The sequence below is a fragment of the Panthera leo genome, chromosome A2 (assembly GCF_018350215.1).
Source record: "Panthera leo isolate Ple1 chromosome A2, P.leo_Ple1_pat1.1, whole genome shotgun sequence".
In the NCBI taxonomy this organism is placed as follows: Eukaryota; Metazoa; Chordata; class Mammalia; order Carnivora; family Felidae; genus Panthera; species Panthera leo.
The window spans coordinates 76,134,824-76,161,168 of record NC_056680.1 but is presented as its reverse complement, the minus strand read 5'-3'; the positions used below and the strand labels follow the sequence as shown (position 1 = coordinate 76,161,168).

General features: G+C 41.4%; 1 protein-coding gene across 1 annotated transcript in view; it reads left to right on the top strand.

The window, feature by feature from the left end:
* SLC26A4 (solute carrier family 26 member 4) overlaps nt 1–26,345 on the top strand; it is a 50,101-nt gene that overhangs the window by 13,881 nt on the left and 9,875 nt on the right. Inside the window, exons 6-16 of the mRNA XM_042927570.1 lie at nt 7,563–7,715; nt 8,376–8,458; nt 12,938–13,085; nt 14,027–14,140; nt 17,966–18,043; nt 18,185–18,280; nt 19,664–19,770; nt 22,304–22,373; nt 24,131–24,223; nt 25,119–25,214; nt 25,825–26,055. Of these exons, the coding sequence (XP_042783504.1) occupies nt 7,563–7,715; nt 8,376–8,458; nt 12,938–13,085; nt 14,027–14,140; nt 17,966–18,043; nt 18,185–18,280; nt 19,664–19,770; nt 22,304–22,373; nt 24,131–24,223; nt 25,119–25,214; nt 25,825–26,055 (1,269 nt within the window). The remainder of the gene's footprint in view (nt 1–7,562; nt 7,716–8,375; nt 8,459–12,937; nt 13,086–14,026; nt 14,141–17,965; nt 18,044–18,184; nt 18,281–19,663; nt 19,771–22,303; nt 22,374–24,130; nt 24,224–25,118; nt 25,215–25,824; nt 26,056–26,345) is intronic.

Below are 26,345 nucleotides of genomic sequence, written 5' to 3'. Positions count from 1 at the left end.
AGCAAATCACCATACCTCAGTTTCCTTCTCTGCCAAATAGAATTAGTAACAATATCTGTATTCATAATTAAGTTAAATAAGGGTGTAAGAGAAGCACTTGGCCCAGAGGCTGACACATTAACAAGTACTCAAAAAAAGTAGTTAGGTTGAAATTATTATTTCACATTTCAAGGCTTCTTTTTTTATTTGTAAAATGAAATGACTGGAGCTGTAGCTCTAAAGCCCTTTTTAACTGTGAGAGTCCATAAAATGCATAATGTAAATGTCTCAGCAATTATAGATGAAAAGGAACATCAGAATCGGAGGTGATCAACATGCAAAAGAGATGCAAAAGAAGGATGTAGATCACACTAATTAGATTTGAAAAAGTTCTTGGATCTAAATCTGTGTTCTATATAAAGCATGCTATTGATGCTTGAAAAATGATAATGATAGTAACATGATGTCATTCTAGCTTGGGGAGGATGATACTATGCCAAATAAATGTGCTAGCCTTGAGAATGGGGTTTCAGTCCTTTACTGACCCACGTATTAGCTTCTAAAACAATGTAAGGCCATGCGTTCTTATGCAAAAAATTAGTGATGTGGTCAGGAATTTGCTCAATTTCACAACAGTGTCATAATCCCATGTTCTCTATACATTCAACCAATACTGCCGAGTGCCTATTATAAGCCGGGTACTGTGCTAAGCAGTGGGAGTAGGTAGAGGAGATAGTATAACCCAGTGATTAATCAGGGACTATTGGGGGTGCCTGGGTGGCTCAGTCGGTTGGGGGTTGGGCGGCTGACTTCGGCTCAGGTCATGATCTCACAGCTCTTGAGCTCAAGCCCCGCGTCGGGCTCTGTGCTGACAGCTCAGAACCTGGAGCCTGCTTCAGATTCTGTGTCTCCCTCTCTCTCTACCCCTCCCATGCACGCTCTCTCTCTCTCTCTCTCTTTCAAAAATAAATAAACATTAAACAAATTTTTAAAAAAACCAGGGACTTTGAACTTCAGTAGACTTGAGCTGGAATCTTGGTTCCACTGCCTACTTACTACCCACGATTACTACCCATGATTTGGGGCATGTTAAATTTAACATCCTATACACCTCAGTGTCCTCAGATGTAAAATGGGAATAATAATAGTAGCTGCCTCTTAGTGTTGTGAGGAATAAAGGAAAATCTGTGTAAAACACTTAGCACAATACCTGGCTCTTAGGAAGAGTTCAGTAAATTATTATTATTATTATTATTATTATTACCAATATTGTTGTTGTTATTACTGTTATCATTATTTTTATGGTGATTAGACCTCCTGTAGCTTAGTGTTCGCTTCTCAAGGACCCAGACTGTTAACACAGGCTGTTTTTTGTTACACAGGATTATTTTTGTCATTGTTGCTTTTTTTGCAACCAGGTCCTTGGTTCATTTTGAAAGCTTCTGAGTCCCTTTCTCTGACAGGCTCCCTCGCATTTGCAGTCCCTGGCACATCTTGCTTTTCCTTGCGTTCCCACATTTCCTGCCTGCTGTTCATTCATTTATTCCTTCATTGTCATTCATACAGTTCATCTATTCAATAAATATTTATTGACCACCTCCTATGTGCTAGGAACTAGTTTCTCCCTATACGAATCCACTGACCCCTGAATCCACCAAGAGACCCCTTACTGAGTGTACTCACTTCTTCGTGAACATTGCTTGGCCTGCCTCCACACAGATCACAGGAGGCTCAGGCTGACGGTTAACCTGGTTCCCTGGCCACTGGGGGACCTCGCCAACAGGAGAATGAAATAGTTCTTCCTGTCTCCTAGGACTATGTTTTACGTTTTATTTTTTAAGTTTTTATTTTAATTCCAGTGTAGTTAACACACAGTGTTTTATTAGTTTCAGGTGTACAATGTAGTGATTCAATAATCTATACATGGCCCCGTGCTCATCATGACAAGTGCACTCCTTAGTCCCCAGCTCCTATTTTACCCATCCCCCCACCCGCATCCCCTCTTGTAACCGTAAGTTTGTTCTGTACAGCTAAGAATGTGTTTCTTGGTTTGTCTCTCTCTTTTTTTACCTTTGCTCATCTGTTTTGTTTCTTAAATTCCACATATGAGGGAAATCATGGTATTTGTCTTTCTCTAACGTATTTTGCTCAGCATTATTCTCTCTAGCTCCATTCATGTCATTGCAAATGGCAAGATTTCATTCTTTTTAATGGCTGAGTAACAATCCATTGTATGTATATATACCAACTCTTCTTTATCCATTCATCAGTCCATGGACACTTGGGCTGCTTCCATAATTTGGCTATTGTAAATAATGCGACTATAAACACAGGGGTGCATGTATCCCTTTGAATTAGTGTTTTTGTGGGGGTTTTTGGGTAAATACCCAGTAGTGTGATTACTGTATCATAGGGTAATACTATTTTTAACTTTCAGGGGAAACTCCATATTGTTTTCCACAGTGGCTGCACCATTTTGCATTACAACCAACAGTGCATGAGAGTTCCTTTTTCTCCACATCCTTGCCAACATTTGTTGTTTCTTCTTTGATCTTAGTCATTCTAACAGGTGTGAGGTGATATCTCACTGTGGTTTTGATTTGCATTTCCCTGATGATGAGTGATATTGAGCATCTTAATATGTATCTTCTTTGGAGAAATGTCTGTTCATGTCTTCTGCCCATTTTTAAATTAAATTTTTAAATTCTGCTCATATTTTAAATTTATATATTTTGGGTACTAATGCTTTATTGGATATGTCATTTGCAAATATCTTCTCATTTAGTAGGTTGTCTTTCATTTCTGTTGATTGTTTCATTTGCTGTGCAGAAACTTTTTTTTTTTTTTTTTGTAGTCCCAATACTTTATTTTTGCTTTTATTTCCCTCACTTCAGGAGACATTTAGAAAAATGTGGCTATGGCTGATGTCAGAAATTACTGCCTGTGTTCTCTTCTAGTACTTTTATGGTTTCAAGTCTCCCATTTAGGTCTTTCATCCATTTTGAATTTATTTTTGTATATGGTATAAGAAAGAGGCCCAGTTTCATTTTTTGCATGTTGCTGTCCGGTTTTCCAAACACCATTTGTTGAAGAGACTGTTTTTCTCATCGTAAATTCCTTTCTACTTAGACAAAGATTAATTGATCGTTTAATTGTGGGTTTATTTCTGGGTTTTCTATTCTGTTCCACTGCTCTATGTGTCTGTTTTTATTCCAGTACCATGCTGGTACTTGAACCCACGACCCTGAGATCAAGACCTGAGCTGAGATCAAAAGTCAGATGCTTCACTGAGCCATCCAGGTGCCCCAGTACCATGTTGTCTTGATTACTATAGTTTTGTAGTATAAAGTCCCGGTATTGTGATACCTATAGTTTTTTCTTCCTTTTTCAAGATTGCCTTGGCTATTCAGGGTCTTTTGTGGTTCCATACAAATTTTAGGATTGTTTTGTTCCAGTTCTGTGAAAAATACTGTTGGTATTTTGTTAGGGATTGCATTAAATGTATATATATGGCTTTGGGTAGTACAGACATTTTAACAGTATTCGTTCTTCCAACCCACAAACATGGTACGTCTTTCCATTTCTTTGTGTCTTTCCTAGAACTACGTTTAAGATGAAGCTTGTTGCAAATGACCCCACTTTGAGACATGGACAAAAGTACCAAGACATACTAGAATAAGGTCAAAAATTGTTTTTAAACCAGACATGATTATTATGTGACTTATGTTCTGTTGAACATTATTCTTGAAGTCTCAGGTTAGAGTATATCATAGAATTTTGAGAGAATTCCTCCAGGCCAGTCAAGTTGGATGAATATATCTCAATCTTCCCTGTGTGATCATGTCTCTAAGCTTGCTCTTCTGAAAAGAAAGGATCAGCAGATTTGGAAAGGGTTGCATAACAGTTGAATGAACCACTCAGTACCTGAACAGACAATTTCACTTATGACATTACTGGCAGCAATCATTTGTGAAAGAACCCTTCAACAAATGCAGAGTAGTCATGGATTCCGTCCAGGAAAATTTGGAAGATTGTTGTAAGATAATTTCCTTGGCATGTAGTAACTTAACATCCCTTTTGTTATAAGGTTGTACTTTGGATTGTTTCCCTTCCCCAACTCCTCCCAAGAAATAAGATGATTAATTCAAAGAATTGGAGGAGGAAATATTGGGACAGTATGAAAAACTAAAACTTTAATTAGCAAATGCCAGAGACACTGAATATAGGATGCAGAAGGGGGAATGAAAGGATGCTGGTAGAATTCAGAATTAATAATACTTCTCATCCCACTATGTAGCTACTCAATTGTGTAAGCAAATCACATAGCACATTTAAGAGTGAGTATATTGGGGCTCCTGGGTGGCTCAGTCAGTTGAGCAGCTGAATCTTGATTTCAGCTTAGGTCAGGATCTCACAGTTCATGGGATGGAGCCCTGCCTCAGGCTCTCCACTAACAGCATGGAGCCTGCACAGAGCCTGCTTAGGATTCTCTTTCTCCCTCTCTTTCTGCCCCTCCCCTGCTTGCATACATTCTCTCTCTCTCTCTTTCTCTCTCAAAATAAATAAACTTTGAACAACTGTATATATAAAAAAAAAAGAGTATGTTTTCCTACCATTCACTTTGAAAGGCTTGTCTCAATAGACAAAGGAAGAGTTTCTGCTTGCTTACTAAAGTGATACCTACCTCCTCCTTTATTCCTCTAATGAGGAGAAAGACCACACTGAAAAGTTCTGCCCAGATGATGAGGGTGTTGAAAGCCACCATTAAGCTTGAGCAGATTCACTATTCTGAATCTGTTCCATTTTATAAAAATCAAGCCATTATAATAAGGAAAGAACACTTGAAGCTCTAAGGGTTGATCTACATATGAGCAAAAGTTGTTTCTGGTAGGAGGAAATACCTGACTACAAGGGGGTGATTATGACGGGTTTGTTATATTTATAAAGATGAATTAAAAATAAATTTCGCACCAAAAGTTAACTGACAAACTTCTTCATATGTAATATCAAGTATATATTTTTTTCTTCTGGCTTCATACCCCAAGGTAATGCTAGGCAAAGAAGGAAGAAATTATCTAAGTGAAATGGTCCTAAAATTCTCTGAGCATGGTAGGAAAATAGTATAATATTTTCCATCACGGAAATGATTATTATTATGATTTGAACTATTCGGAATATTAGGTTGAAAGATGGATTTATATGTGTATCCACCTTTTAAACAAATTTAATAAGTATTTCCATAGTAATCTAAATTAGAGTTAATTTTTAGTACTTTCTTAGAGTCTCGTTTCTATTGTCTTTGAATACAATCTGACTACTTCAGTTTATTTGGGTGAATTTTATTTCCATGTAGACTAAACTTTTTATTGAAGAATTTTTTGGAAGAAATAACTCATATATATGCAACTCATATATTTATATGCTTGTTTAACGCAATTGTATAATATAAACTGATTTTGTTTTTTGTGACTCGTATTACATTTTTAATACACTAGAAGTGCTTTTTATTCAAAGATCTAAGTGACTCTCATAGATTAAATGGGAATCCAAGAGTGATAATTTTTGTAAGGTGAAAATGTTTCTATGACTGGGGTAGTTATCTGATTGTTTTTAAGTTTGAATTTTCCCCTCTTGAGTTGAAAGTAAACCTTTATTGTGTAGACAGTTAAGTGAAATATTGTATCTAGCTTATGAATTAATGAGGCTTGTCATCAGAAAATTGATGATGTGGAACTTGAGAAACTTAACAGGTGATCATAGGGGAAGGGAAGGAAAAATAAGATATAAACAGAGAAAGAGGCAAACCATAGGAGACTCGTAAATACAGAGAACAAACAGAGGGTTGCTGGAGGGGAGATAGGTGGAGGGGATGGGCTGAATGGGTGATGGGCATTAAGGAGGGCACTTGTTGGGATGAGCACTGGGTGTTATACGTCAGTGATGAATCACTGGGTTCTACTCCTGAAGCCAAGACTACACTGTATGTTAGCTAACTTGAGAATAAAAAAAGAAGAAGAAAGAAAGTTGATGATGTGAAGGGCCAGACGCAATACCATCATGACTCTGAGGCATGTAGGACTGTTAGCTCCTAGGACAGATGCCCTAAATTCCTGAGTTATTGTGTCTGCTTGTGGTACTCCTCCATTTTCTCTTTTTCACCGGGCTATCACTGGCTTCATCGTTTGCTATCAGTGTATCTGCCTCTAGCAATTTTCACTGACTCTGGAAGGCAATGTAAATTTGTTGGTATTGGGTTTAAAGCAAGAGCAAAAATACTCTGAGTGAAAGTCCAAGGGGCTTCCTGCTTGAACTCTCATTCAAGGACTTGGTGGACGTATTTTGCCGGCATGAAAGCGTCTCCCCTCATTTCCTTACTCTTGAATGTTCTCCTGAGAGTTGGAGTTCCTAGCAAAATGACTGTTAGATCACTTAATGTTTATTATACGTAATTGTTACTGGATTGTCATTATAATTATTTTAAATATAGCTTACCTATAAAATTAAGTAACAAATACGTTATAAATGATCAGATGCTCCATTCCTTTATTTTCATATAAAATATACCTATAAAAGGACCATTCGAAAAGAGTAACCTTCACTGAGAGATTATTTGTCTCAAAGAATTAAAGAATACCTTCCTAAGTCATGCCTTCTATAAAACTGAAGCTGCCGGAACAAAGGTATTAGTGTTCTTCCCTGGGATTCTCCCTTGCTAATCTTCCTTGATTCCCAGAAACCTCCTATTTACAAAACAAAACTAGCTTTTTCTTGGAGTTAACTAGCTTTTTCTTGAGGTGGCTTATCTGTGCACTTGGAAAGAGTTGTGTTTTTAAAGTCATTTCAGTTCAAGTTTCAACTAAGTACCAAATTAATTTCCAAAAAAATTATATTTGAACTATATATCAATTCAGTAGCTTTTCTTTGCCATGAAGAATGGATCAATCCGTATGTATCTACATATGAAGTATTCAGGTATTTTTATTACCACCCATATAATTCAGGTTTGGGAAGAGTTTTAGCTAAAATACTGGCTAATTGGGACTTCTGGGTTTATCAGTTTTTAGTCTCAATAATACCACATCAACATTGTGAAATTAGGTCACTTAATAGCCCCTGTAAAACCACTTTAAGATATAAACTTTAAAAACTTTTCTGCAAGTGGGGCACCTGGGTGGCTCAGTCGGTTAAGCATCTGACTCTGGATTTTGGCTCAGGTCATGATCTCACAGTTTGTAAGTTCGAGCCCTGCATGGAGCCTGTTTGGGATTCTCTCTCTCTCTCTCTCTCTCTCTCTCTCTCAAAATAAGTCAATAAACATTAAAACTTTTATGCAAATAAAATTCAACATATAATGATTTTTTTCTTTTAAAACATCTCATTTTATTGTAAAAAATGCAAATGGTTTTACCACTCCAATTAACCATCACTAATAACTTGGTACATATATATCAAATACTGGCTGTTTTTAATGGTCTCTGTGTTAGCCAACACATTTTTATGATTTTATGTGAAATTCTTAAGTGCTTTCGATGATGATATGATTTTTCACATGGGAAGAATATAAAATTATTTTCTTTTTACAGACTCTGATTGAGATTTTTCAAAATATTGGCCACACCAATCTTGCTGATTTTATTGCTGGATTACTCACCATTATCATCTGTATGGCAGTTAAGGAAGTAAATGATCGATTTAAGCACAAAATTCCAGTCCCTATTCCTATAGAAGTAATTGTGGTAAGTAAAACATGTAATTAGAAAATTCAGCATTAATCGGTTTGACAAGAAAGAAGTTGTAACATATATATGATATTGTAGTATGTATATCTATATATCTACATATCAAGTAATATATGTATATATGACAATGGAATATTACTGAGTCATGAAAAAGAATGAGATCCTGCCATTTGCAACAACATGGATGGAGCTAGAGAGTATAAGCTAAGTGAAATAAGTCAGTCAGAGAAAGACAAATACTATGTGGAATTTAAGAAACAAAACAAATGAACAAACAAAGAAAAAACAAACAAACAAAAAAAAACCCTGGAATCTTAAATACAGAGAACAAACTGGTGGTTGCCAGAAGGGAGGTGGGGGGGGGGGATGGGTAAAATCGATAAAGGGGAAAACAAGAGCACTCTTATCTTGACGAGCACGATGTAAAGTATAGAAAAGTTGAACCATGATATTGTACACCTGAAACTAATATAACACCATATGTTAATTATACTTGGATAAAAGAAAGAAAGAAAGAAAGAAAGAAAGAAAGAAAGAAAGAAAGAAAGAAAGAAGCCAAGAGGGAAGACTTCCCAATGAGGAGACAAAAAATAAAAATAAAAAAGGAGTTGTTAAAACATGGAGTTTTTTTTAAAATCTCTTTTGTTTTATTTTCAGACAATAATTGCTACAGCCATTTCATATGGAGCCAACCTGGAAAAAAATTACAATGCTGGCATTGTTAAATCCATCCCACGGGGGTGAGTGCGGACTTCCTCTTAGGCAATACTAATATATTAAGTCAGAATTTTCTATTTAAAGGAAACCTTTTATTATAAGCCTCATTTCATTGGTGCTCCCTCAATAGTCTTCTTTGTGTGTGATCTTAAAGAGACACCCAGTTGTGCAAACTGTCAGTGTGTGTGTCGATAAAGTTTAAGCCATTTGTTTCAAAGCAGCTCCCATACCCTCTGTCCTTTTCTTCATTTTCTTAAAATATGGCAGGACATGTACAGTTACCACCAGACTCCTGATTTAAGCTCATATGTAGAATTGCAATATGATATAAATAGAATCATGGTTAGTAACGTTTATTACACTGAGAACAATCTGTTTAAGGAATAAGGAACATCTGGTTTAACTTCTCTACCATTTAGTTTAATCAATCTTAAATAATAATTATGTCACTTGTTCCCATGAATAAAACTCATTATCTTCAAGGGAAGGTTTATATATGTTTGGTAGTTCGGTGAGTTAGAAGAGTAAAGAGCAGAGTTCCTTTGTCCACTTCTGTCACCGTCTAGATGGGTGACAGAGGGCAGGGGGCGGGGGTTCCTATAAAAAAAAGGCAATGACCACTGCTGAATTCTTAACTCGAACTTATTCTGCTATGCCAACAAGATCTCTCAGAAGATGCACTGAATGGCCCAGTACACTTTGCTGTAATTTTATCATATGGCATTAAAAAGGAGGCCCAAAGGTTTATTAGATTGGAAACACTAACTTCTAGCAATTATGACCAGTCTTACTGTTAGATAGGCAACAAGTACTAGTTTCCTTTTCTTATTATTTATTTTGAGAGAGAGAAAGAGTGAGCGAGAGAAAGAGAATGAGAACGAGTGGGGGAGGGGCAGAGAAAGGGGGGGGGGGACAGAGGATCCGTGGGGCTCGAACTCACAAACCTCGAGATCAGGACCTGAGCCGAAATCAAGAGTTGGACACTTGGGGCGCCTGGGTGGCTCAGTCGGTTAAGCGTCCGACTTCGGCTCAGGTCATGATCTCACGGTCCGTGAGTTCGAGCCCCGCGTCGGGCTCTGTGCTGACAGCTCAGAGCCTGGAGCCTGTTTCAGATTCTGTGTCTCCCTCTCTCTCTGACCCTCGCCCATTCATGCTCTGTCTCTCTCTGTCTCAAAAATAAATGAAAACGTTAAAAAAAATTAAAAAAAAGAGTTGGACGCTTAATCGACTGAGCCACCCAGGTGCTCCCCACCACCCATTTTTTTTTTTTTTAATTACTTTCCAAAGGTGTTTCATCAAGTGATTCTTATGACCAATGTTTTGGTAATGAATCCTGATGCTGGAAGACATTTTGTGATAAAAGATGTAATGTGGCTATTTGCGGTCTTACAATATTTTCATGATTTGAGTGGTTATAAAACAACTACATAAGACATATATTTTATGGATCCTTTTTGTCAGGCTTCCTAAGATGTAACACTTAGAGGCGGTCCACAGCAAATGCCCTGTGCCATAAATGCATGTTCCATGAATAGGTTTGAGGAACTCATTTTTGCTGCCCTCAGTCCTCCTTTCTGGCCCTGTCCAGGGCTTTCCTGACTGCTGTCCTCCTGAAGTGGATCTCTCTAACCCCCTTGACCCTTGGGTTGAGTCATGTTGACTCCTCTGACAGACCACCTGGTGTAGTTTGCTGCAGCCCAACCGGGCCACCGAAGGGGGCAGGAGCTAGGGGAAAGACTACTCAAGAAGTCAGTAGAAGATGTCCAACCAGGGCCCCAAGTGAGTGACTTGGGGCAGAAAATTGCCACTGCTAAGATCCTGTAAGGCACTACAAAAGCATGGCAGGTGCATGGCAGATTTATGGTCTCGCCACATTTACTGAGTACCCACTATGTTCGTAGGTACTAATTACTTACACATACCATACTTCCTTTACTCCTTCCAATAACCTTATGAGAAGAGTATATAGTTCCCATTTGATAGCTAAAGAAACTGGGACTTTGTAAGTTTAAATAATATGCCCAAAGTCAGAGAGTTACTTACAGAGTGATGGAGCCAGCATTCGGGTTCTTTGATTTCAAGTCCCTGAACATTGTGACCTTGGGGAATCAAGGACCTGGTAGAAGGATCTGGAATTGGAGAAGTAGGCAGCCAGGCAGGCAGTGCGCATCAGGTTGCAATCAAAACGGAACTCTTTGCAGGACTGGAAAGTTATCCCAACAGACCTAATTACCTGAAGGAGGGTTGGTTGGGTCTCAGGAACGAGTCAGAAGCCTGGTTTTAAAAAGTAAGGTCCAAGCTTATGTCTAGACAAGTGGAGGTGTGGTGCCGGGTCACTCAAGGGCTGGATCAGGGTTTCAAACATCCCATATTTCTACATATGATATCCATTCCCAAGCCTACATGTGGGTCAGGATGGGATGTGGGAGAAAAGGAGTCTGGAAGTAACCTCGCCTGTAGGGAGAAAAAAAGCCTACAGAGGCAGAGAACCAGACAGATCTTGGTACAAAGGAAATCAACATTACCTGGACCCTTCTAAATGACCTTGAGCAAGTCATTTCACTTTTCTGAGCCTCAGTTCCCTTATCAACAAAAGGAGAGAAGTAGATTCAAAAATTTCTAGGATATTAGATTACGATACTAATTTGGATAATATTAGGATATTAGCTAGCTCTAAATTTCTATGGTTTTCTATAACAATCTTATTTCTGTTTTAGCACTTCCCTCTAAATTAGAGGGGGGGAAATGTAGTTCCCTATTAAAGGAAACTCAGGGGTCACCTGGGTGGCTCAGTCGGTTAAGTGTCCAACTTTGGCTCAGGTCATGATCTCACAGCTCTTGGGTTTGAGCACTGCATTGGGCTCTGTGCTGACCACTCAGAGCCTGGTGCCTGCTTCAGATTCTGTGTCTCGCTCTCTCTGCCCCTCCCCTGCTCACACTCTGTGTGTGTCTCTCTCAAAAATAAATAAACATTAAAAAAATGTTTTTAAAGGAAACTCAGACATAAGTGAGCTAGGTGAGGGAGATTTTTTTAGTGGGTTTTATTTGTTTGTTTGTTTGTTTGTTTGTTTTGAAGGTTTTTGGCTTAGGGACTTCTGGATATATACTCTATGGATAGTCATCAAGATATAGGTACATGAAAGTCATTCTCCCAATATTCATATTTGGGGACAACTGTATCATTATAAACTTATAGCTTTCTTTCTTTGTTTTTTCTTTCTTTCTTTCTTTCTTTCTTTCTTTCTTTCTTTCTTTCTTTCTTTCCTACCTTCCTACCTTCCTTCTTTTCAAATAGGCTTTTACGCCCAACATGGGGCTTGAACTCATGATCCTAAGATTAAGAGTCACATGCTCTATGGATTGAGCCAGCCAGGCGCCCCTAAGTTTATTTCTTTACATGGTTTGTAGAATAGCTCTAGTTTGTCAAACAGTAGTCATTCAACCCCACAGTCATTGAGAAGTCTTAGTCATTGTGATGATGGATCATTCTGATAACTACATAAATTTAATCTTTTCTGGACTCAAGAAGATTTTAAATATCATAGCTCTTAAGATATGGAAAATCTTTTTTTTATTTTTAATTTTTTAAATTAAAAAAATTTTTAATGTTTATTTTTGAGAGAGAGAGACAGCATGAACAGGGAAGGGCAAAGAGAAAGAGGGAGACAGAATCTGAAACAAGCTCCAGGCTCTGAGCTGTCACCACAGAGCCTGGTGTAGGGCTTGAACCCATGAACTGTGAGATCATGACCTGAGCCAAAGTTGGATCCTCAACTGACTGAGCCACCCAAGTGCCCCTTTAATTTTCCTTTTTTTAAGAGAGCAGGGGGGAAGGGTAGAGGGAGAGAGAGAGAGAGAGAGAAAGAGAAAGAGAGAGGGATGGAGGGAGGGAGAGAATCTTAGACAGGCTTCATGCTCAGTGCAGAGCCCTATCTATATGGGGCTCAATTCCATAACCCTGGGATCATTCCCTGAGCCAAAATCAAGAGTTGGACACTTAACTGACTGAGACACCCAGGCATCCCAAGATATGGATTTTCTACGTAGGTCTTTCAGCATCTTATATTGTTTGTCTCTTTAATAGACCTGACATCTCTTCATATGGGGAAAATCTTATTTTATGGTCAGACTATCTTTTAAATTCAAAGACCTTTAAGATAAAAGTGTGTAAGGGGAAACACTAATGTGTGAAATGGCATGGCATGGCATTGTGTGATATTATAGGATCCATAACGACAGGCTTATTCATGTCAGAAGTCTGGATAAGGCAGCGTTTGTAAGCTCTCAAAGAGGGGCAGAGAAGTCAGCCAGTGAGATAGCACCAGCTTCTAACTAAAAATTGTAAAAGCAATGCCACCACTTACTTGTCTCCTGCTTTTTGTCCTTAGGATCCAGCCCTTTTGCGTCTGACTTGGGGGTTGGGTGGATATAGCATCTGGCGAGGTAGGAACAGAGAATTATGGTCAAATGCTCACTGCAGTTTTCGTTTAAAAACTCTCTAGGTTTTTGCCTCCTGTACTTCCACCTGTGAGCTTGTTTTCCGAGATGTTGGCTGCATCGTTTTCCATCGCCGTGGTGGCCTATGCTATTGCAGTGTCTGTAGGAAAAGTATACGCCATCAAGTATGATTACACCATCGACGGGAACCAGGTATGGTCCCCCGTGTGCTGAATCACTTTTGTAGGGCTGAAGACAAGAAAAAAGCATAAACAGGGTAGATTCTGTTGTCTGCTAAAGAAGGGATTGGTCCCTCTCACTAGCCCTTATCAAGCTAGGGTTTCCCTCTTAAGCATGCGAATTCGAAATTAATTGGAAACAGGCATGTTGTATCTCTTTCCTTTTTAAGAAGTTGAAGTAACCCAAACTTTAAGAGTTAATTTAGTCAGGTCATAAATAACATTCAAAGCTAACGTGTTGGGTCAGCCTAAGATTTCTTCATGCAGTCCGGGCTCCCCTGGTATATTTTATTTAATGGCACCTATAGTATGGCAAAACAATGCAACAAACCCCATCGATGGGAGTTGTGACCACCTTAAATTGAGGTGGCTCATTGCAATTAATACACACAAACCTTTTTTGTAGGCATATGCTACGTTCATTGCAAAATGAGCCGGTTTTAGATTGCTCACAAATCTGTCAGTGTGGTTTGTTTTTGAAAACACAGCATAGCAGTCACAGCAGCTCAATGATTAGTGGTCAGGCAGAATCATGGCCATCCTAGTCATAATATGCTTCCCAGCAAACATCCAGCCACAGAAGAAATGCTTATGTGCGAACAGAACAATGCTTTCTGTGAGAGCTACAGATAAACCACTCGCCGGGAAGGGAAGTCAGCATTTTAACCAGTGACTATTCCTTAGCAACCTTAAAAATGATTGAGAGCCGTGAGGCCTCTCTTAGACTCTGTGGAGCCCCAAGTCCTGAATGCCTTTCAAGACCTCCAAGCACCTTTAACGGTAAAGATTAAATTGGGGCTACCAGACAGGGTGGTCTGGGGAGTTTGCTTTCTTATTATTCTTCCTTACACGGTTGGCGAGGGTCTTGCAAAGATTGTATGTGTTCGCATCACTGCCACCTGGTCTCTGCCTTAGGAATTCATTGCCTTTGGGATCAGCAACATCTTCTCGGGATTCTTCTCTTGTTTTGTGGCCACCACAGCCTTGTCCCGCACCGCCGTCCAGGAGAGCACAGGGGGAAAGACACAGGTATGGAACAGCGGCGTGGTGGCTTGTGTCTCCTGCAAGGGATGAGCCGGGGAAGTGGCTCTCAGGAAAGCTGGCAGGAGAAGTCAGCAAGGGGATTACCTTGGATACATAGGTTTGTGCCTCCTTGATCCGGCTCCCCGCCCAAATCTTCTTCACATTTATGGTTCCCTAAAGCACAAATTCTCAAATTAATCTCTTTGTGTCACTGCTCAGCTGGCAGAGAGCTATACTTACCTGCTTGTCCAGGGACAAAAACAACTGACAAGGAATCAGTAATGAAAAATACTGATTTTTATCTATTTGTTATCTGGGGATAAAGAAGGCCTAGTGAAAGCACGTCATGGCTTAGGAGGTATTATATTTTCAGGAAAATCAAAAGTGTCTGTCTACATTTCCTTTACAAGGATCAGGAACTTCCTCCAGAGGCCTTTGGGCCCACAGAACAAGTTTGTTGGCCAAGAGTATTGTTGTCGTAACATTTCGGCATTTCTTCTGGAGTACAACTTGTGTTCCTGAAGTTCAGAACGTGGGTTTAAGTTGTCGCCTTCACAAAGTGACCCCAAATCCCTGAATAACCCTGCCTTCCATAGGCCAGAAAGCTCAGGAGCCGTTCTCAAAGGCTCTCTTTTCTAGCAGGAAATGGGGTCAGAGAGGCCCAAATAAGTGGATGGGGGCATGGGATAGGCTCAGGGGTGGTGTTTCTGCCATGCCTGGAGGGCTTTCCCCTCCCCACACACAGCTATTATTTAAGAGTAAAAAGTGTAATGAGGCTATAAAGGAGAACAACAAATCCAAAGGCAGTACCCTTAACACACACGGTCTTCAGACAGGGTTTTATAAAAGAGATGGGCTGAGAAAATTAGTGACTCCCTGCGGTGGCCCAGGGGGAGCTTTGTCCCCCCCAGGCACACATGATGCTCCCTTTTCATTTATAATGGATCTCTGTGCCGGGTTTGGAAGAATGAGCCTCTACCAGTTTCTTGGCTCCAGCGGAACAAAATTTAATTTTAATTTTCAGAATTTTGCTTTTTTTTTTAAAAAAAATGTTTATTTATATTTGAGAGAGTGTAAGTGGGGGAGGGCAAAGAGAGGATCTGAAGTGGGCTCTGTGCTGACAGTAGCGAGCTGGAGGTGGGGCTCGAACTCATGAGCTGTGAGGTCAACCTGAGTCGAAGTCGGACGCTCAACCGACTTAGCCACCCGGTGCCCCTAAAATTTTGCTTTTAATAATTGAGTTTCCTTTTTCGGGGGCTTGGGGATGCGAACACTTCTTGCTCTGAGGGAGCAGGTAAGACAGCGCAGCCCTTGCCAAGAGGCAGAGCCGTGCTCTGAGGTCCCCGGGGAAGAGGCCGGAGGGGACTCCAGAGCTGCCCCCGTGTTCAGGCGGCTGTCAGCACGCGGGTCCCTGTGGCTTTCACCTGAGCTGGGGCATTGACAGACTCCCGTGGCAACATGCGGGTGTGGGCAGGTCCCCAAGTGGTGAGGTCCACTCTCCTGCTGTTGCCCTCCAGCCTCCGAGGAGGCACGGCCAGCCGCCCCAGGAAGAATGCCCGTGTAAAGTGATGCCTTGGCAGAGGTCCGGGGGTAATGGTGTTCTGGTAAGCTGACACCTGCCGTCACACACTGGCAGGTATTATATTTAGGAATGAAGGATGCCAGGATTTCAGTAGTGAAGAACGAAGCAAGCACAGACGTGACTTGCTCTTTAATTACTGAAATGTATACTAAGTTCAGGGTTAAAAGTCTAATAGCCTGGACTACAATCCAGGGACTCACAAACACACACACTGGCAGCTCTTCCCTCGTTGTGTGGCTTCTCATGTTTTCTCTGATGTTGGGACCTCAGTTTTCAGCATCTATAAAATGGGAGGATTAATCGTATCCCCCTCATAGGGATGTTGTGAGGATTTAAAAACAAACACACGCTACGTTTGTAAGGTGCTGGCACATACCTGTAAACGCTTAGTGTTCCCGTCATTAACTCCTCACGATAGGAAAAGCATCGTGGTACCTGTGATGCATATACTGTGCCCTGACGCAAAAGAAACACCCCGGCGAATACTTACTGAATGAAGGAATGGAATAATGAGGGTTAGTGACCGTTAACTGTCTGCAGCACATCCTCAGATTGTAGAAGAGCTGAACATTGCAACCTGTTGTTTCTTTCACCCCCATCGGACTCCTGCTGACTCACTAAAAAGTAATTCTGATTGCAAACTTCCCTCAGCTCCGATTACCTTCTCACTTGTAACAGAATAATTAATTTTCTAGCGACTGAATGTGCTCATAGATATAAAATGTACAGCACCTCCCACAAACCAGCCTGATAGAGTGAGTGCATGTAATGGACCCCTCGCAGATTTTAATATAGCGACCAAAATTTGTCCCGGTCCCCATAATTGGCAGCTTAGTGTTGCATATATTTGGCGAGTGGGTGGCCATTCCCCTCGACATGGGCTGTCATCTCTGTCCCCAGATCTCCCTTTCCTTTAGCAATTCACAGAGCTCTACTACATCCACGGCAAGGTGCAAGTGGCTCATGATAGACAACAATGTTGGCTAAGCGATTGTATGGAAGAAAGGAAGGAAGGGAGGGAAGAAGGGAGGACATCAGCTGCTCTGCTTAGAGAGGTGAGGGAAAACCACGAAGGCACGGGCATCCTGGAGCCGTGGTGTTAACGGGCAGCAAAGAGCCTAACAGAGGGCTCTGAATGTGCAAAGCATCCGGATGTGCACAGCCCATCATTTGCATGATGTTGCCTCAGGCTGAGGTAACCACGGTGGGAACCTGAATGATCAGTCTGCCAGGTGGAAAGACGGTGGCTATGAAATTTCCTGTGGTTTTCAGATCTCCTACGTATGTTGGCTTTATCTGTCTCTTTCAGCTCACACCTCCAGTACCAGGCAGACCCCTGCACCCGGTACAATCTTCCCTGTTGCTTCTTCTCTCGTGGCTTTGCTTCTGGTGCCCTGTCTCCTTTTCTCCTTTGTTTCAGAGCTTCTGGTCTTCACCTCAGCCAGGTGCCAGCTGTCTCAGCAGAGAGTTCATTGGTCAGCTAACCAAACCAGAGAATAGCCCCACCCCCTCAGCCTCTCTCCTAACTATTTATGGATCTTAGGAGAGCTTTGTTTTGCCAGCGAAGGTAAAGTTTCTGAAGGTCCTTTAACCCCTGCTGTTGCCCCGTCATCACTTGGGCTGCTGGGGGGCAAAACTCTTGAGCCTGCGCCCAGGGACTGTTGGAGGAGGCAGGGGGTATGGTCCCACTTCTCATTATGCTCCTGTAGCATTTTGAATTTGCAGAAGGGCCGGTACACTTATTTTCTCTGAGACTTCAGTGCAAATTGATGCCGTCTGTACGATGTGTTATCAGAATAACTGCTATTATGACTACTGCTTCAGTAATGAGGAGGAATTAGATATGTGCCTTGGGAATTTATTGCCCAAGAACATTCACGATCTGTTGTTGTGGCAGGGGAGAGGTCCATGTTTCCTGCTATGGCAAATAATTACAAGTGTGGCCTCCCCACCTGACACCAAGGCTATAGGTCTGTAATACATCCAGTCCCAGCCGGCTTTCCCTTAGCAAGCTCAGGCTTCATGTTTTCTTTAATTTCCCTGCCAGAGCTACCATATATACGTTTCCCGTTTTTCCTTCAGTTGTGTAGAGTTGTAAGAAATAATTCTCATTTGTCTCAACAGTACTGAGCAGAAGGGGGGAGGCAGGGAGGTGCACCCACGGCCAGGCTCTCCTGCACACATCCAGCAAGCTGGAAGACACGAGGGAGAGGGATGGACCCCGTTCATGGAAGGTGTGTGTCTTTCAGATTGCCGGCATCATCTCGGCTGGGATTGTGATGGTCGCCATTGTTGCCCTGGGGAAGCTGCTGGAACCCTTGCAGAAGGTATAACCCTGCTTCCCAACAGCCCAATTGCATAATTTCTCTTCACTGCTCTGTCATCAGAGAAATAACAGGAGATTTACAAATCCTCACATGGAAGACCATTCCCCTGAATAACACAGCCTTCCCTGTCCCTCTTGACAGTCGGTCTTGGCAGCTGTTGTAATCGCCAACCTGAAAGGGATGTTTATGCAGGTGTGTGACATTCCTCGTCTGTGGAGACAGAATAAGATCGATGCCGTAAGTCACTGGCTGCCCATTTTTGTCTGAAATGTTTGTTTCTTATGTGCTTCCTGCCGCATCACTATGTCGCCTTCTCTCCTCAATCTCACCTGCGCTGTGGGACTCCCAGAGCGGAAATTAGAATTGGATGGATAAGCCAAAGCCTGCCAGGTGAATCAAGCTTTGGGAAGGTCCTGTATCCCTGGGAAGATGTATTTCCATCTAGGAAGAATCCCACATAAACACATTAAACACCAGACCAAATAAACACATTAAAAAAAATAATAAAAAGAAATGAGCTTTCTAAAAAATAATAATAAAAATGAAAAAATAAAAATAAATAAAAATAATAAAAATAAACCCCTCTGTAATATAGAAGGACAAACGAAACTCAAACAAAGCAAAACCAAAATACAAAACCCTTACTGAGTTTAACTCTGACCAAAGTAACCTTCAGAACTGTTCTGAGGAACCATAAAAGCCAGAAGCTAACTGGGTGCCTGGGTGGCTCAGTCGGTTGAACCTCCAACTCTTTTTTTTAATGTTTATTTATTTTTTAGAGAGAGAGAGAGAGCACAAGTGGGGTTGGGGCAGAGAGAGAGAAAGAGAGAGGGAGACACAGAATCCAAGCGGGCTCCAGGCTCTGAGCTGTCAGCACAGATCCTGACACAGAACTTGAACTCCCAGACCGTGAGATCATGACCTGAGCCGAAGATGGATGCTTAACCAACTGAGCCACCCAGACACCCTGAGCCTCCAACTCTTGATTTCGGCTCAGGTCATGATCTCAACGGTTTGTGGGATACAGCCCCACGCTGGGCTCTGCCTTGACAGCACTGAGGCTGCTTGGGGTTCTCTCCCTGTCTCTCTGCCCCTACCCTGTTTGTGCTCTCTCTCTCTCTCTCAAAATAAATAAATAAACATTTTCTAAAAATTAAAAAAATAAATAAAATCTTTAAGAAATGTGGGAACATAAAATAATGCTATGCAGTCATATTTGCTTGTACTTGCAAAAACTACTGGTGAAAAGTGTGCACATGTACATGCACACAGACACATGGAAATGTGAACACAAGTGAGGGTGTTGGACAGGTGAAGAGGGGAGAGGGTCGGAAGCAAGATTTTCTACTGTACACCTTTTTAATATTACTTCCATTTTGAACCACGTTAATACATTCCCTATTCAAAACTTAAATTAAAAACAAAACATTGAAATGGGACAATTGGTCTTTGTTGGAAACATCAGTTTCTACTTCCATTGAAACATGAAATGAAGTAAGAATATTTTTAAAAAGTGGAATTTGTTCATGGACAATTGATCTTCTTGTTTTTACAGGTAGTGTCTCACCTGATGGTCCCTGACAGATTAACGAGGTTCTTTCCATTTCTGTTTTGTCCTAGGTTATCTGGGTGTTTACGTGCATAGCGTCCATCATTCTGGGGCTGGACCTCGGTTTACTAGCTGGGCTCATGTTTGGATTACTGACTGTGGTCCTGAGAGTTCAATTGTGAGTAATGTAAGACCCAGATTTCCCAAAAAGAAGACAACATGCCCTGAGATTTCTTTTTTTTTTTTTTTTTAATTTATTTATTTGAGAAAGAGTACAAGCGGGGGAGGGCCAGAGAGAGAGGGAGAGAGAGGCTCCCAGGCTCCGATCTGACAGCACGGAGCCTGATGTGGGGCTCAAAGTCACGAACTGTGACATCATGACCTGAGCAGAAGCCAAGAGTCGGATGCTTAACCGACTGAGCCACCCTGGCTCCCTACACCCTGAGATTTCTTATACCATTTTAATAAAATATAGGGAAACCACTCCCTTTCATAATAGTTACTATGTATTGAGGGCTTCTATGAATTAAGCCTATAGTGCTTGGCACACATGATCATATTTAGTCTTTGGGACAATCCCATGAATAGGTTTTTTAATTCTCATTCTACAGAAAAGAAAATCAAAGCTCTGAAAGGTTAAGAACCTTCCCCAAGATCACACAGCTAGTAAGTTGCAGAGTCAGGGCTTGAACCCGGATGTATCTCACCCCTAAATCTGTGCATTTAGTCACATCCTCTACTGCTGCCTTCTCCTTCCGGTCACAGTAAGAATAAAAGATGCGTGACTCAGTAAGGACTGACGTGGCTCTGTGGTTCCTTCTGCAAATGAGATGCAGTCTGTGGGGCACATACTGGCTTGGGACAAGATAGCCACAAAGTGTATTACAGCTCATTTTCTCCTGAAGCTAATAACTCAGAACAGGAGATTTTAAAAGCATTGACTGTAGCCCGATTTCATTCAGTCTGCCAAAGAAAACATGTACCCAAGAAACCACATGATTATATGAAATAGACGTAATTAGGTCATATACAGAGTGAAAAGAGCAAAGACATGGCTTGATGTCATGGAAAACAATCTGTGAGAGAGCCGGAAGGTGTATGGTTTTTTGTTGGTTTTGTTTTCACTCTTTTTTTTTTAATGTTTATTTTTGAGAGAGAGAGAGAGAGAGAGAGAGAGAGAGGGAGAGAGAGAGAAAGAAAACGCACAAGTTGGGGAGGGGCAAAGAGAGAAAGAGGGAGACAGAGAATCCAAAGCAGGCTCCAGGCTCTGAGCTGTCAGCATAGGGTCCGATGTGGGGCTCAAACTCTCGAACCATGAGATCATGACCTGAGCCAAAGTTGGACACTTAACCGACTGAGCCACCAGGCACCCTTTGTTTTGACTCTTAAGAGGCTTTTGGTATGTGCTCTTCTGTGTTTATGAAATTGTCTGAACAGAGAGGCAAACAGAGCCAGGTTTCTTCCTCAAAACTTCTGTGATCTTTCCAGAGTTCTGGCCTCTTCTCTGCCTGTGCTTGGGCCATGAAGGTTAAAAGAATCTGGAAAAACATCAGCTGAGACACCTTCAGCTTAGCATAAGCCCACCCTTGTTGTTCCACTGGCCAATTCTCCTTCTCCTACTTCTTCCCTACCCTGGCACGTTGGAGTCTTCCCCAAAGCTTATGTTCACTGCCTCAGCACTCTTAACTGGTTCCCCAAGGGCCCAGGAGAGTTCACAAGCTCCCAAAGTACCCAATTTGCTGCTGGGAAGTAACTCAGAACCTGTCCTTGGAAGATGTTTCTTCTCATGGTCTGTATGCCACAGTGTGTGCTTTGCCTTGCGTGGGTGTGGTTGGGAGAGAAATGTTTGTAGAGAGAGGCTCTATAGCTTATGAACACTCTGAAAATTTGGCACATCCCAGTAAGCTGAGGAGAAAGCAGTGGTACGTTTTGGCCACTGATTTGGTAACTAGGCTTTTCTCCAACCAAAAATTGTATCCTCCGCAATATTTCATTTCCAGTAATTATACGGCTGATCCAGAGGGCACACAAACAGACACTCTTTCTTCGGGAATTATGTTTAGCACCTGTCCCTAGTCACACCTGAAGAATCACGGAAGTTATTTGATGGTACCAGGAACAGGAAGTGAACAGTCTGGTTGATGGGAAGGATGTACTGCTGGCTCTCCCAGGCTCCCATTTCTAGAAATTGAGACTAATCTGATCACCGCAGACTCGCCATATTTCATCAGACAGTTGTTCTAACTCCCAAGTAAGTTCCAGGCACTGTGCCAGGCACTGAGGACCCCTGGGTTAAAGATAACCTAACCTAACCTTACCTCCAGGGCCTTTTTGGCCTTATCTGAACCTCAGCTTACTCAACCATAAAAATGAGGACAGTACTGCTGACCTTCCAGAAGTTTGGCCGCTCCTAGATAAAACTTAACATGTGTGAAAGCTCTTTGCTTGGCCTCTAAAGTGTTGTACACAGGGGAGTGGGATGTTCATGACTTCTCTCAGCCCTCAGGAAAATCCTCCTTCTCCAAGGACCCACGCAAACACCAGCTGTTCATTTCAGAATTAGCTGCAGGAAGATGTGATCGCTAACAAGGACACACAATGCAATAAAGAGCCAAGAATGATGGGCTCTTTCGGATCTGTGATGTCTTGTCATTTTTTATTCCAAAGTATGCCTGTTCCACAAAATCCTGACCTAATTTTTCTTCTTTTAGTCCCTCATGGAACAGCCTTGGAAGCATTCCTAGCACAGACATTTACAAAAGTACCAAGAATTACAAAAATGTAAGTGCCTTTGTGAGACAGTTGCTGCCCTTGGGTTGCTAGCCTGGATTTTCAGGGGGTAGCATATTTCTCTTTCAGTGTGTTAGGTACAAGGTAGCTAAAGGGGGAGGCTTCTTCCAGGAAAGTTTAGAAGTTCACTGGGGGTGTCATGAAAACTTTGACCTAATGTGCTCTCTGCTATCCATGGTTTGTATGAATTGTGTCCATGCTAGTTTGAATGTTTGTTTGTTTGTTTTTTAATGTTTATTTATTTTTGAGAGAGAGCATGGGAAGGGGCGGGGGATGGGGACAGGGGCACAGAGGATCTGAAGCCAGCTTTGTGCTGACAGCAGAAAGCCCAATGTGGGACTCAAACTCACGAACCCATGAGATCATGGCCTGAGCTGGAGCTGGACGCTTCACTGACTGAGCCACCCAGGCACCCCTGAATGTCCTTTTAATGTAAAACCATTGTAAAAGGAATTTTAAAAAATAAGCAGTTTGATTATTTCCAGAAGTTGCATCAAAATTCTATTTCTCTGCTATGTAATCCTTACCCCCCATGAAATCATCTGAAATCCCTGTAAGATTATCTTCATTTAATGCTAACACAAGACTTTTAAGCTCTCTGATTAGACATTTTGCTCCAATCTTGGAATTGGAAGAAATGACATATAATATTGGAAGTGAAAACATAAAGAAAAGACACATCCCACTTATAGGCTTGTGTTCCTTGAAGTAGCTTAGCGGTCACCAGGGGAAACGGCGATGAAAAAGCAGAGAAAGAAAATCAAGAAAAAAACCAATTTAGCGTAAAAAAATGTTGGACACAGAATCTGGAATTCCATTAGCTGCTACTTAATTTATTTCCACATCTTTCTCGGCACTGCCAAGAGCTAAACAATGATGGTAGAGAATCTTTTGGCTCAGGGAATCATGGGCTGAGTTTGGGGGTTTGCAGTTCCAGGCTCCACTTTGGGGAGACTCTGTCCACATCACTCAGCCTCCCAACACCTGTTTTCTCACCTCAGGGGCTCGGACTGAAATTGCTATGATTCCTAAAGACTAGAAAAGTCTAGGATTTCGCAAGATCTACTTTTGGTCTGGCCACCATGTGCCAGGGTGAGAGCAAGCAACCGACATTATTGGCCTCCATTCTTGCACATCCCCTCAGTTTACTACCTTTTTTCTTGTTCCTTCTTTTTTTCTAAGTTTATATATTTATTTTGAGAGAGAGAGAGCAAGAGGGGGAGGGGCAAAAAGAGAGGGAAAGAGAGAGAGAGAGTCCCAAGCAGGCTCCCTGGCACAGAGCCTGATGCAGGGCTGGAACTCACAAACAATGAGATCATGACCTAAGCCGAAATCAAGAGTTGGATGCTTAACCCACTGAGCCACCTTGGTGCTCCAACACTCCTTTTTTTTTTTTTTTTTTAAAGAATTTTAGCCAAAGAACAAATTGGGGTTCCGTGGTATGAACCGGAGGCAAATCACGTCCTCATTCTCAGCCTCAGTTTCTCCATCTGGAAATCAGAGTGTTGAATAATTGCTTACGAAGGCCCTTCCTAACTTGATCTTCTATGGGACTGTAAAGTTCCAGTAGTTTGAATAACCTATTGCCTCCTAAGTGGAGACAGACCCTGTTCAGGGAGAAGTGAGTGCTGTCGTCCAGCCCCTCAGAGTAATTGTAACTTGGCTCCTAGCCGAAAAGCCAGAAATTTAATTAAATATTTGAAGGCTGAAATTATTTAACTTCACACATTTTGTTTTCTTAATGCCAGATTGAAGAACCTGAAGGAGTGAAGATTCTTAGATTTTCCAGTCCCATTTTTTACGGCAACGTTGATGGTTTTAAAAAATGTATCAAGTCCACAGTGAGTATTTTATCCCTAGAAATTTGGTTTATAACCTCCTTTGAGACTTCATTCATTCTACGGGTATTTATTGCCTCAAACTGGACAAGACCCTACACCCTATTCCGTTTGTATGGGGCTTTAAGGATTATAACATCCAAGTAACTTACAATCTGTTTGGCAACAGGTAAGGACCCAGAAATACCATACGTTAAAATCCAGGTAGCAATAACTATGGAAGACCAAAACAGTAGTTTAGACAGTAAATGTGAAGAGTTCAGAGAAGGGAGAAAACCATGTGAGTTGGGCTAATCACATAAGATTATGTCAGGTGTTTGGAAACTATGTGAGCTGAGAGTCAGAGGTAAGGACGTGTATTTGGGCAGGGAGGGTGTTTGCCCAGTTGGAGTAAAGAGTAGAAAGTGTAAGTGGAATATGTAAGCCAGAAATTCTGGCCTAGAATGGCATGCCAAGCTTTGAAGCTGAGGTTTGCCCCTATATCAGTGTTTTTCTTAAGTGAGTTCCAGAGCAAACTGGTTCAAGGGAATGGTCATAGATTTTGCAATAGCAAAAGGGCTCTGTGATGTCAAGGAAATTTGTTAACACAGACTTAAAGCTAAAGAGGTTATTCTGTGTGGTGTTTTTTTGTTTTTTTTTTTTTTTTTTGCTTTGTTTGTTTGTTTGTTTGTTTGTATTTTACTCTTTTAGAGCCTTTAATATGAGACTGTCTTCCTGAGTCTCTGGCTAGGTGGGGTAGGGGTGATACTGGAGACCTCCACTAGACCTCAGAATTTCTTTTTTGGCAGGATGTCTCAAGGAATAATACCACTTGGGAAATCGCCTTTCCAGATAACAATTACCGTTAATGAGCATTAGGAACCAGATGTTTTAAGTAACTTGACATTTCTTTCCAAAGGTTGGATTTGATGCCATTAGAGTGTATAATAAGAGACTGAAAGCACTGAGGACAATACAGAAACTCATCAAAAAAGGACAATTAAGGGCAACAAAGGTGAGGCGACATCTTTCTTTTTCTTGTTAAATCCCTTTCCTTCTCATGTGAAAATGAAAGCAGTTAGACAGTTGAAAGTTAGATTTATTCGCTTTGGTACCCAGATGTGTTCAGGCAGTTGACAATGTATGTTGGACGACAGTTATTCTTGTAGACAAGAGGGAATGGGAGAGAATTAAAAAATCAGCAGAACTCTCTGGAAACACAGAGTGTGATACTTTTTCCCATAGAGAAATAAACCTTATTTTTACTGAAGGGAACAAAATAAATGCTAATTCAATGCCAGAAAAATGCTCACAACAGAAGGCAGCTAAGTTCATAAACTTTTAGATCTATTACCTTTTATTCAGACTCTCCTGCCTATGTATCTCTTGGCCAAGTTCCACAATCTTCCAGAAATCAAGAGTTTCCTGGCTCCTCTGCTCTTCCATTTTTCTTCTTAGGGAACATCACAGTTTGGACTGAGGTAAATCTCATTCCTTAAGAGTTCATCCCTTTGATGTTTTGCTCGCCAAGGAAAAGTGTATAGGACTTTTAAGTAATTTGAGATGCATTATTGCAAGGTGTCCCTGTCATTGGCAACTAAGTTGGCAGTGTTTTCTTTGTTTAGAATGGCATTATAAGGGATGCTGGTTCATCAAATGATGCTTTTGAGCCTGATGAAGATGTTGAAGACCCAGAAGACCTTGATATCCCAACCAAGGAAATAGAGATTCAAGTGGATTGGAACTCTGAGCTTCCGGTCAAAGTGAATGTTCCCAAAGTGCCAATCCACAGCCTCGTGCTTGATTGTGGAGCTGTGTCTTTCTTGGATGTTGTTGGAGTGAGATCATTGCGAATGGTAAGGTTTGGGTGCTTTGAATGACAGATTTGGAGCTTTGGCCATAGTACCATGATACAGGGTACCTGGTCTTGCAAAAGGGTGATTGTCGGATCTGTAATTTTTCTAAAGGAATGCTTTTGCAACACAGTGTAGTATTTTAAAGCATAGACTGTGAGGCCAGACATGTGGTTGAATCCCGGCTCTCCCACTTACTCACAGTGTGTCCATGGACAGGTTGCTTAATCTGTCTGTACCTCAATTTCTTAATCTGCAATATGGGAGTAATGATGGTACCTACTTCATGGGGT